The sequence below is a fragment of the Dendrobates tinctorius genome, unplaced genomic scaffold, assembly GCF_039654945.1.
Source record: "Dendrobates tinctorius isolate UK_male_01 unplaced genomic scaffold, ASM3965494v1 ptg000177l, whole genome shotgun sequence".
Taxonomy (NCBI): Eukaryota; Metazoa; Chordata; class Amphibia; order Anura; family Dendrobatidae; genus Dendrobates; species Dendrobates tinctorius.
Genome location: NW_027361844.1, coordinates 756323 through 768868, shown reverse-complemented (window position 1 = coordinate 768868; position 12546 = coordinate 756323). Strand labels below are relative to the sequence as shown.

General features: G+C 41.4%; 1 protein-coding gene across 1 annotated transcript in view; it reads left to right on the top strand.

Annotated features, from left to right (window-relative positions):
- Positions 1 to 8588, top strand: part of MAIP1 (matrix AAA peptidase interacting protein 1) — a 29747-nt gene extending 21159 nt beyond the window's left edge. Inside the window, exons 4-5 of the mRNA XM_073551441.1 lie at positions 7579 to 7729; positions 8347 to 8588. Of these exons, the coding sequence (XP_073407542.1) occupies positions 7579 to 7729; positions 8347 to 8425 (230 nt within the window). The 3' untranslated portion in view covers positions 8426 to 8588. The remainder of the gene's footprint in view (positions 1 to 7578; positions 7730 to 8346) is intronic.
- Positions 8589 to 12546: the final 3958 nt, after the last annotated feature.

The window sequence follows — 12546 nt, the reverse complement described above, 5'->3', positions numbered from 1 at the left end:
ATACAAGCACTCTCAATAGATCCCCCTTTCCTGTTAACATTCCAGGATCAGCTAATATTAAAACCAGACCCTTCATACTTACCAAAAGTAGCAGGGAAGTTTCATAGGTCACAAGAGATTCACCTCCCCTCATTTTTTAGTAACCCTTCTACTCCAGAAGAAGAAAAGTTTCATACACTAGACGTTAGAGCAGTATTACAATACATCGAGAGGTCTAGCAGCTGGAGGAAGAGTAGGGCTCTAGAGTAGGGATATGAGGTCACAAGGGGTACCCTGTCTCGATGGATCAGCGACGCGATCAGTCTGGCATACTCCGTGAGCAATGAAAATCCTCCGGATGGTATCAGAGCACATTCCGCCAGAGCTATGGCTTCCTCATGGGCAGAGAGGGGAGACGTCGCAATCGAGTCTATATGTAAGGCCGCAACTTGGTCAACGCCTTCTACTTTTTATAACCACTATAGGCTTGATTTATCATGCTCATCTGACCTAGCCTTTGGTAGAGCGGTCCTCGGCATGGTGGTCCCTCCCAGGTGAAGGTCTCTGAAAGTCTCTCCAAGTGGGTGCTGTCGTGGTGAAGTGTAAAAAGCCGGATTACTTACCGGTAATGCTCTTTTAATGAGTCCACGACAGCACCCGTTCACTACCCTCCCTAGAAGTTAACATAGTGTATATACACCTTCTTAGATGTAAAATAAATAAAATTTGAATATTGAATAATATAATGGCCTAATAATTGGTGGTCCCCCGGGTACTCTGTAATCCAACTGAGGAGGAGAGGTGGACCGCCCTCTTTTATCTCTGTAGGTTTCCTGTTCCTATGGGCGGATCCCTCTCTCCAAGTGGGTGCTGTCGTGGACTCATTAAAAGAGCATTACCGATAAGTAATCCGGCTTACTTATTTATTTTTACTTAGTACCCCTATGAGATCTTCACTTTTTTACTTTGATCACAAGTATAATGCATTGCAATGTTTTGAGCATGATCTAAGAAGCTTTACATAGCTTGATGACCCCAGGTCACCATGACAATCAGGTACCGATCTGAAGGCTGCCTCCCTCTGCCTGCCTCTTAAATGTTGTCGCTCTCGATCGCAGCTTTCAGGGGGTTAAATGGCCAGGTGCTGTGCTGGCACCGTCCGTGGCTGTTAGTGCACGACCTTGGCCTCTAGCAGTGCCGAGCTCCTGCTGTAATCGAGCGGGAGATGCTGATATTTCAGCAGGTCCTGTGCGATCCTGCTATGATCGGTCAGTCAGATTAACTGATCAGAGCCCTGAATGTGGGGACCGCTAGCATGGCTCTTCGCACCTCTTCCCGTGCCTCTCAGCTGTCGGCACAAAACTGTCACTGCCTGTTAACATGCAGTGACAGTGTAAATGCATGACAGACATAGCACATCATGGTGTGGGAACTGACAGTCGCTCATGACGTGCTATGTTCGTCACTGGTCGTTAAATGGGTTAATCGTTTTCAAATTCGTCCCTTGCTGCATTTTGTCTTAAAAAAAAACCAAACCATTTTACTCACCCCCTATCGGTTTTCTATCATATCTGATCATAGGGTAAGTTCTGATTTGGCTAATAAAAACAGATTACAAAATAAAATATGAATGTAACCCACTAACCACGTGTTATATATATATATATATATATATATATATATATATATATATATATATATATATATATATATATATATATATATATATATATGACATTATGTGGAATGCACACTGTGCTTCCAACATAAGAGATGTGCCCCCTTCAGAGACATCGGTGACAGTAGAGGAGGTAAAGGCCATGTGATCTGTCACCTCCAGTACTACCGGAAAGAAGTAAATCCTAGGAGTATGGTCACATGACTGGTCACGAGAATGACTTACACAGGCATTTCAGTATGTTTGTGCATCGCTGTTTTTGTAACTCTTTAGAAATGAAAGACCTTAGTACATTGTGATTTACATACGCAGCGCAGCTATGTTTCCACACCTCCACGTCCTGTGACCATTGCTTGGACGCAGTTATCGCCTGTCAGCCAAGAAAGGCTGAAATAGGAAATATCAGTTGACAGATTATGGATGCATCTCAAACAGGTCGGTCCTTAAAATTCCTAAAACCAATTTTCTCCTCCTGTCACTGCATTTGAACTTCTTTCGACATCCTCCATCCATGTACAGTACATTGTATATCCGTGGTGTGTATAGAGCAGGCTCAGGAGCTGAAACTGCACCATACACTGCAGATTGTTGGATCTGCCTGTAAAAGCAGCTTTATGCACCCATAGCTGCCATGATGGGACAGCTGTAAAGCCAAGACATTGGCATAATTGGAGACCATGATTTTAGCTATATACTGCATCATAGTGGTATTCAAAAAAAAAAATGAAGTAAAAAATCTTTTTAAAAAGAATAGAATATGTAATTGCCCTCATATTCTCCCTCTTTAAAAGTTTGAAAATTAACAAAAAAAGACATAAACATATTCAGTATTGCCTCTTCTTTTAAAGAGATTGAGGTCTAAAACGACAAGTCTGCAGTCACTTCATGGAGTATGAATATTGCATACTTGTGATCACATGACCGCGGTTTCTGCCGCTGACACCGGAGAATCCTTGCTGCGTGCAGTGTGTGTACTGCGAGGATTCACAAGTTTACAGTCACAAGACTTGAGGCTTTAGAATGGACTAACCCCTTTGCGACCTTCGCCATACTAGTTCTGCTCTGCAGGAGGTGCGTTTGTGCCCAGAGCAGTACTAGTACAGTGGCACAATCGCGCGGCCTTACGCTGAGCTCTGCGGCAATCGCCTGCGGGTGTCAGCTGTATGTGACAGCTGACACCCCTGCAGCAACGCCCACGATCGGAGCTAGCACTGATCGTGTGCATTTAACCCCTCTGATGCCACTGGCAGTAGTGATAGCAGCATAGAGAAGCATTGTGCAGGGAGCGGGCTCCCTGCACTCTTCCATCAGCACATCACATTGGCATCGCGATGTGCTGAAGGTGTCCATGGAGACCCCGGCACCAAGATAGCTGCGGGGTCCTTCAGGGTCCTGCAGGTAAGCTGGCTTGTGTGCGCCTGCTGAGAGTAGGCGCCGACGTGCCTTCTTACCTGCCTGTGAGATCCTGATCTGATGTAATATAGTAATGATCCATACTGGGACAATGGAAAAAAGTAAACAAAAATAAATACTATGTGTAGTAAAAAAAAAAAATTAAAGAAAAAAATAACCAATAAATTTATTTATCTAAATAAAAAAAACATAAAATACACATATTTGGAATCACCGCGTCCGTAACGACCCGCTCTATAAAACTGTCCCGCTAGTTAACCCCTTCAGTGAACATCGTAGAAAAAAAAATCAAGGCAAAAAAACAATGCTTTATCATACCGGCAAACAAAAAGTGCAATAAAACGCGGTCAAAAAGACAGATGTAAATAAAAATGGTACAGCTGAAAACGTCATCTTGTCCCGTAAAAACAAGCCGTCATACAGCTCCATCAGAAGAAAAATAAAAAGTTATACAGTAACTCTCAGACTTAAGTGATGCAAAAATAATTAGTTTTCTATAAAATAGATTTTGCTGTGTAAAAAGCGTCAAAACTGTAACCGTACTGACCCGAACAATAAAGCTGCCTTACCAATTTTACCACACACGGAACAGTTAAAAAAAAAAAAAAAAGCAATTCCTGAATTGTTGATTTTTGTTCATTATGTCTCCCAAAAATTGGAATAGAAAGCGATCAAAAAATGTCATGTGCCCAAAAATGATACCAGTAAAAACGTCAGCTCGTCCTGCAAAAAACAAGACCTCACATGACTGTCGGCCAAAATATAAAAAAATTATAGCTCTCAAAATATAGTGATGCATAAACTAGTTTTCACAATAAAAAGCGTCTTTTAGTGTGTGATGTGACAGCAGGAAAACAAAAAACCCGATATAAATGTCATATCGCTGTAATCGCACCGACCTGAAGAATAAAGTCACCTAATCACTTATACTGCACGAGGAACGGCATAAAAAATATATAAAACCAATTCTTCACATGCTGTTGATTTTTTTTTTTTTCATTCTGCCTCCCAAAGATCGCAAGAAGGCTCTGCGCACATTTATCCTGCGCTCTTCGCTGAGCGCTTACATTGGGGTGTCCATGTAAATCTCTGAAATACGTGATTCAGACAGAACCTCTGGCTGAAGATTCCCTATAATGAGGTAGATGGAGGCACTGTGGATGCCATAGGACATGTGATCCGGCGGCGTTCGTCTTTTAAGGATTGCATAAAAGTGGCGTCAGCCACAGTTTTGTGCACTTCTGAAAAGAAGGACACTGTGGAACAGAGGCCAGACGGAGTCCAGAGTAGCTCTGCTGCCTCATTATAGTGAATGAATCCATCAGGGGTTTCATCTGAATCACGTCACTCAAAGATTGATGGCAACCCAAAAGTAAGTGCTCAGCGTAGAGCACCGTATAACTGTGATACCAAACGTTATGTAAAATGTTCCCAATAAAAGTTTCCACTCAATCCAGAAAAAAAGCAAGTCTCCACTCAGGTCTGTCATCTGTTAATGGAAATATAGGGGGTTTCCACGTTACTGGTAGCACAAAGGCTCTGGAAAAGTAAAATGGCTCCTCAGCTGCCAAAAGAAATTCAGCAAATTCTCCGCTCCCAAATCCAAATGCCCATCCCCTCCCTTCTGAGCCCCAGTGTGCCTAAACCACATATAGCGCCAACATGTTTGGCATTTCTGTAGTGATGAGAGCCCGCCTGATTCTTCTGGAGACACGCACCTGTAAGTGAGCTGGGCAGAATGTACTGGTGACTGCAACATGCTGGTCACTAAAGCATACTGTCACTACTTCAGTTTGCAATTTTCCCTCGCCAACTTTCACTGCTACCTGTTTCTGGAAAACACCCATGCCATGAAGTCAAAATCATCACTATCTGTAGATAAGTTCCCAAAGGGTTATAATTTCCAAAATGAGGTCACTTGAGGGGGGATTCTGCTATTCTAGTACATAGGGGCTCCTTATATGGAATCTGCAAACTATTCTAGGAAAATCTGCGTTTCAGGAGGCAAATAGCGCTCGGTCCCTCCTGAGTCACTCCTTATGGCAAAGTAGTACTCTACAGCCACATATGAGGTATTTCTACATTCAGCAGAAATTGTGGGACAAATTGCTTTGCACTGTGCCTCAAAAGTAGTTTTCGAGTAGTAGTATTTATGAACTCAGGAGAAATTGCACAACCAACTTTGGTGTCAATTCTCTCCCTTTGCCCTTCTGAATATATAAAATTTGTAGCTAAAAAAAATTTTTTGTGGGAAAAATGTTTGTTTTTTTTTTTCCCCATGGCTTAACGTTATAAACTTCTGTGAAGCACCTGTGGGTTCAAGGTGCTCAATACACATCTAGATAAGTTCCATAAGGGGTCTAGTTTCCAAAATGGTGTCACTTGTGGGGGGTTTCCACTGTTTAAGCACATCAGGAGCTCTTCAAACGTGACATGGCATCCGCCAATTATTCCATCAAATTTTGCATTCCAAAAGTGAAATGGTGGCTCCTTCCCTTCCAAGCCCTGCCGTGCACCCAAACAGTTGTTTTCCTCCACATATTGCGTATCGGCGTACTCAGGAGAAATTGCACAACAAATTCTATGGCACAATTTATCCTTTTACCTTTATGTAAATGCAAAATTTGGAGCTAAAAAGATTTATTTGGGAAAAATGTGATTTTATTTTCACGGCTCTACGTTATAAACTTCTATAAAGCACCTGTGGGTTTAAGGTGCTCAATACTTATCTAAATAAGTTCCCTAAGGGGTCTAGTTTCCGAAATGGTGCCACTTGTTGGGAGTTTCCACTGTCTAGGCACATCAGGGGCTCTCCAAACGCGATATGGCAACCGCAAATTTTTCCAGCATATTTTACTTTAAAAAAAATCAAATGGCGCTCCTTCCCTTCCAACCCCTGCCGTGTACCCAAACGGTAGAGTTCCCCCACATATGGGGTGTCTGCATGCTCAGGAGAAATTGCACAACAAAATGTATTGTCCATTTTCTCTTTTTACCCTTGCAAAAGTTAAAAAAAAAAAAAAAAAAAAAAAAAAATTGGGTCTAAAGGAAAATTTTTGGGATAGAATAGTAATTGTTTATTTTTGCCTTCCACATTCCAAAAATTCCTATGAAGCACCTGAAGTATTTAAACAAATTCTTGGGTACCTTGAGGGATGCAGCTTTTAGAATGGTGTCACGTTTGGGTATTTTTTTTTATCATATAGGCCTTCCAAAGTCACTTCAAATGTGAAGTGGTACCTAAAAAATAAATGGTTTTGCAAATTTTGTTGTAAAAATGAGAAATCGCTGGTTAACTTTTAACCCTTATAACATCCTAACAAAAAAAAATAATTTGGTTCCAAAATTGTGCTGATGTAAAGTAGATATGTGGGAAATGTTATTAACTACGGTATTTTGTGACAATACTGATTTAAGGGCATAAAAATTAAAAGTTTGAAAATTGCGAAAGTTCCCCAAATTTCTGTTTTTTTCACAAATAAACACAAGTTACTGTATATTGAAAAAATATTACCACTATCATAAAGTACAATATGTCACGAGAAAGCAATCTCCGAATCAGTGGGATCCATTGAAGCGTTCCAGAGTTATTACCTCATAAAATGACAGTGGTCAGAATTGTAAAAATTGGCCCGATCATTAAAGTGAAAACAGGCTTCGTCTCAAAGGGGTTAACAGTCCAGTCTATTAAAATATAAACTTAACTCGCCCCAAAAATGCAACAAAAACTAAATAAAACGGTGCATGTTGGCAAATGGCACAACAAACCATTTTTTATTAGGGCGGCATGGTGGCTCAGTGGTTAGCACTGCAGCCTTGGGTTCAAATCTCACCAAGGACAACATCTGCAAGGAGTTTGTATGTTCTCCCCGTGTTTGTGTGGGTTTACTCTGGGTTCTCCGGTTTCCGCCCATACTCCAAAGACATACTGATAGGGAATTTAGATTGTGAGCCCCATCGCTATATATAAATTATTTAATTTTTTCCAATTCTTTTTATTTTTGACTACTTAAAAATAAACTGTGCATTTTTGGTGTGTCAGTCATCCTATTAACCTGAAGAGTCATGTTGCATGCTATTTATACCAAACACTAAAAACTGTAAGAACAAAAAAAAAAATAGTGGTGGAATTGCTGTGTTTTTTTTGTTTTTTTTTTGGTTTTTTTTTTGGGGGGGGAGGGTTTGCCGTTTTACTGCAGATGGAATTTTTCCCCTGTTTTCCAGGACATTATAGGATGAAATGAATGGTGATTCAAGAAGATTTCTCATACTGTTGAAAAATAAAGTTCCAATATGGCTATGTTGCCAAAAAAATAATAAAACTATGATTCTTGGAGGAAGGGGTTGAAAGAATAGAAGAGACAAAAATAAAATTGGCTAGGATGGGGAGGGATCATACTGGGGTCCAGCAGGTGAACATAAAATGCATTTCCCTTTCATGCAAGTCACTATGTTTACTGTTCACTGGAACGGAAAATAAGCAGTTTGTTTCTTTCCTTTCTTTATAGGTAGGAAATTTGTCCGTATACTCATGCGGTTTTGGTATATGTCATATGCAAATATTCCTGATGAAGAGCTAGAAGGAACAAAAGTATTTCAAGTTGTAATGGGGAAAGAAAATGTAAAGGACACGAAGCGTATGCTCACTGCAAACTATGAGTAAGAAGTCTTCTAAGGTTATTTTATAATGCACTGTTCGATTCCTCAAGATTTGTTCTATTCCTCAATTCTTATAGAATGGGGTCTTTAGGAGACAACTTATGGTACTTCAAAAAGCAATAAACATACTGTACATACATTTGGGGTATTGATAAACAGTGGAAATATTGAGCGGCCTCACAACTCCCCTAAAAGAGGAGGCCAGGTAAAGAAGGATCAGTCATTTGGAATTTCAACTTCTGATCCATTTGCTTTTAATAGAGGGAGAGAGGAGGAAGATGCCGCTAGACACCACTATAACAATAGTGGTGTCTAGCGGCATCTTCCTCCTCTCTCCCTAATGAAATTATATTCAGTGTTCATGTGTCGAGAATCTTAAGTTCTAGCATTCCTTTATAAGTCACCTCTCTGACTTTGTTCTGTCAGTGCAGAAATGATCGTTTTATTTCTGACGTCTCTGACACCATTGCCACCTTGGCCAATCTATTCTTTATTGGTGTATACATGAGACAGAAGTTGCAGTGAATAGAAGGTTGTTGCTCTAGGCATTATTCTGCTTGTGTAAATGCCAACTTGGCTGATCAGTTCTGTATGACAATTTTTTGTTCTCATTCCAGGTTCCGCAGAGAATTTACCCAAGGTGTAAAACCAGACTGGATCATCACACGCATTGAACATTCAAAATTGTTAGAATGACGTAAACAGACAGTTGGCATCACCCTGCTCATGTCATCCATTTTTTCCTTTTAACCTGAGTAACTATTCTGAGTATTAAAATGATACATTCTACTCTTGCTTTGTTTACAATTACGAGCTTAATGATATTTTGCAATTATAATGTTAAAGATATTTATTCAGATTTTTTTTTATCTCTTTATTCGGTTTTACAAAAGAACATTTTTCAAAATAAGAAGCCTATTCTGATGCAATCCTAGTCTCTGGCTTGGTTCCCACCAGTGCACAGATCACCATTTTTCAGGTTTAAAAAAAAAAATATATATATATATATATATATATATATATATATATATATATATATATATATATATATATATATATACACACACACACAGTGGGGAAAAAAAGTATTTAGTCAGTCAGCAATAGTGCAAGTTCCACCACTTAAAAAGATGAGAGGCGTCTGTAATTTACATCATAGGTAGACCTCAACTATGGGAGACAAACTGAGAAAAAAAAATCCAGAAAATCACATTGTCTGTTTTTTTTTCATTTTATTTGCATATTATGGTGGAAAATAAGTATTTGGTCAGAAACAAGCAATCAAGATTTCTGGCTCTCACAGACCTGTAACTTCTTCTTTAAGAGTCTCCTCTTTCCTCCACTCATTACCTGTAGTAATGGCACCTGTTTAAACTTGTTATCAGTATAAAAAGACACCTGTGCACACCCTCAAACAGTCTGACTCCAAACTCCACTATGGTGAAGACCAAAGAGCTGGCAAAGGACACCAGAAACAAAATTGTAGCCCTGCACCAGGCTGGGAAGACTGAATCTGCAATAGCCAACCAGCTTGGAGTGAAGAAATCAACTGTGGGAGCAATAATTAGAAAATGGAAGACATACAAGACCACTGATAATCTCCCTCGATCTGGTGCTCCACGCAAAATCCCACCCCGTGGGGTCAGAATGATCACAAGAACGGTGAGCAAAAATCCCAGAACCACGCGGGGGGACCTAGTGAATGAACTGCAGAGAGCTGGGACCAATGTAACAAGGCCTACCATAAGTAACACACTACGCCACCATGGACTCAGATCCTGCAGTGCCAGACGTGTCCCACTGCTTAAGCCTGTACATGTCCGGGCCCGTCTGAAGTTTGCTAGAGAGCATTTGGATGATCCAGAGGAGTTTTGGGAGAATGTCCTATGGTCTGATGAAACCAAACTGGAACTGTTTGGTAGAAACACAACTTGTCGTGTTTGGAGGAAAAAGAATACTGAGTTGCATCCATCAAACACCATACCTACTGTAAAGCATGGTGGTGGAAACATCATGCTTTGGGGCTGTTTCTCTGCAAAGGGGCCAGGACGACTGATCCGGGTACATGAAAGAATGAATGAGGCCATGTATCGTGAGATTTTGAGTGCAAACCTTCCATCAGCAAGGGCATTGAAGATGAAACGTGGCTGGGTCTTTCAACATGACAATGATCCAAAGCACACCGCCAGGGCAACGAAGGAGTGGCTTCGTAAGAAGCATTTCAAGGTCCTGGAGTGGCCTAGCCAGTCTCCAGATCTCAACCCTGTAGAAAACCTTTGGAGGGAGTTGAAAGTCCGTGTTGCCAAGCGAAAAGCCAAAAACATCACTGCTCTAGAGGAGATCTGCATGGAGGAATGGGCCAACATACCAACAACAGTGTGTGGCAACCTTGTGAAGACTTACAGAAAACGTTTGACCACTGTCATTGCCAACAAAGGATATATCACAAAGTATTGAGATGAAATTTTGTTTCTGACCAAATACTTATTTTCCACCATAATATGCAAATAAAATGAAAAAAAAACAGACAATGTGATTTTCTGGATTTTTTTTTCTCAGTTTGTCTCCCATAGTTGAGGTCTACCTATGATGTAAATTACAGACGCCTCTCATCTTTTTAAGTGGTGGAACTTGCACTATTGCTGACTGACTAAATACTTTTTTTCCCCACTGTATATATAAAGCTCAAAGTGTGTGTGTGTGTGTATGTGTATGTCCGGGATTGGCATCCGCACCGTCGCAGCTACAGCCATAAAATTTGGCACAGTCCAAATGTCACAATGCCAAGTTAATTCCGAATGTGTAAACCTGCTAAATCTGCAGGGGGTTGAATACTACTTGTAGGCACTGTGTGTGTGTGTGTGTATATATATATATATATATATATATATATCTCAAAGTGTATGTATGTGTGTGTGTGTATGTCCGGGATAGGCATCTGCACCGTCGCAGCTACAGCCACAAAATTTGACACAGTCACACGTCTGGACCCCGAGAGCGTCCTAGGCTATGTTGTGAGGCAAAATTTTTACCACGCATGTTCCAATTCACCAAACAATTTTGCCCCTGTCTACATACTGGGAAAAAAGTGTGTGCGTGTCAAGCCCCGCCCCTCATTACGATGTCATAATGCCCCTATCTACATACTGGGGAAAAGGTGTGCGCGTGTCAAGCCCTGCCCCTCATTATGATGTCACAGTGGTTGCCATGGCGACGCTGATGTCATCATAGGTTGCAAGCCCTGCCGCCACTCATTATGATGTCATAATGGTTGACTATGGAATGGAGGATGTGTGATGGGTATATGGGCACTGAACTATGGTATGGAGGATATGTATGACGGGTATATGGGCAGGGGCCTATGGGATGGTGGATATGTATGACTGGTATATGGGCACGGGACTATGGGATGGAGCATGTGTGATGGGTATATGGGCACTGGACTATGGGATGGAGGATGTGTGATGGGTATATGGGCACTGGACTATGGGATGGAGGATATGTATGATGGGTATATGGGCATGGGACTATGGGATGGAGGATGTGTGATGGGTATATGGGCACCCGACTATGGGATGGAGGATATGTATGATGGGTATATGGGCACGGCACTATGGGAGGCAGATATGTATGATGGGTATATGGGCATGGGACTATGGGATGGACGATATGTATGATGGGTATATGGGCATGGGACTATGAGATGAAGGATGTGTGATGGGTATATGGGCACTCGACTATGGGATGGCGAATATGTATGATGGGCATGGGACTATGGGATGGAGAATATGTATGATGGGTATATGGGCACTGGACTATGGGATGGAGGATGGGTATATGGGCACCCGACTTTGGGATGGAGGATATGTATGATGGGTGTATGGGCACGGGACTATGGGATGGAGGATAATTATAATTTGTTATAACTAACCACAGTTAGTTACTATGCCCGGGCAGCGCCGGGCTCTTCAGCTAGTGTGTGTGTATGTATGGTGTGTGTATATATATATATATATATATATATATATATATATATATATATATATATATATATATATATAATTAGCTGAAGAGCCTGGCGCTGCCCGGGCATAGTAACTAACTTTGGCCATATACCCATAATACATATCCTCCAATCCCTTAGTCCCGTGCCCATATACGCATCATACATATCCACCATCCCATAGGCCCGTGCCCATATACCCATCATACATAATCGCCATCCCATAGTCGAGTGCCCATATACCCATCACACATCCTTCATCTCAGTCCCATGCCCATATACCCATCATACATATCCTCCATCCCATAGTCCTGTGCCCATATACCCGTCATGCATATCCTCCATCCCATAGTCGAGTGCCTATATACCCATCACACATCCCATAGTCCCATGCCCATATACCCATCATACATATCCTCCATCCCGTAGTCCCGTGCCCATATACCCATCATACATATCCGCCATCCCATAGTCCCGTGCCCATCATGCATATCCACCATCGGCGCTGCCCGAGCATAGTAACTAACTGTGGTTAGTTATAACAAATTATGATTATCCTCCTTCCCATAGTCCCGTGCCCATATACCCATCATACATATCCACCATCCCATAGGCCCGTGCCCATATACCCATCATACATATCCTCCATCCCATTGTCCCATGCCCATATACCCATCATATATATTCTTCGTCCCATGCCCATATACCCATCATACATATTCGCCATCCCATAGTCGAGTGCCCATATACCCATCACACATCCTTCATCTCATAGTCCCATGCCCATATACCCATTATACATATCCGCCATCCC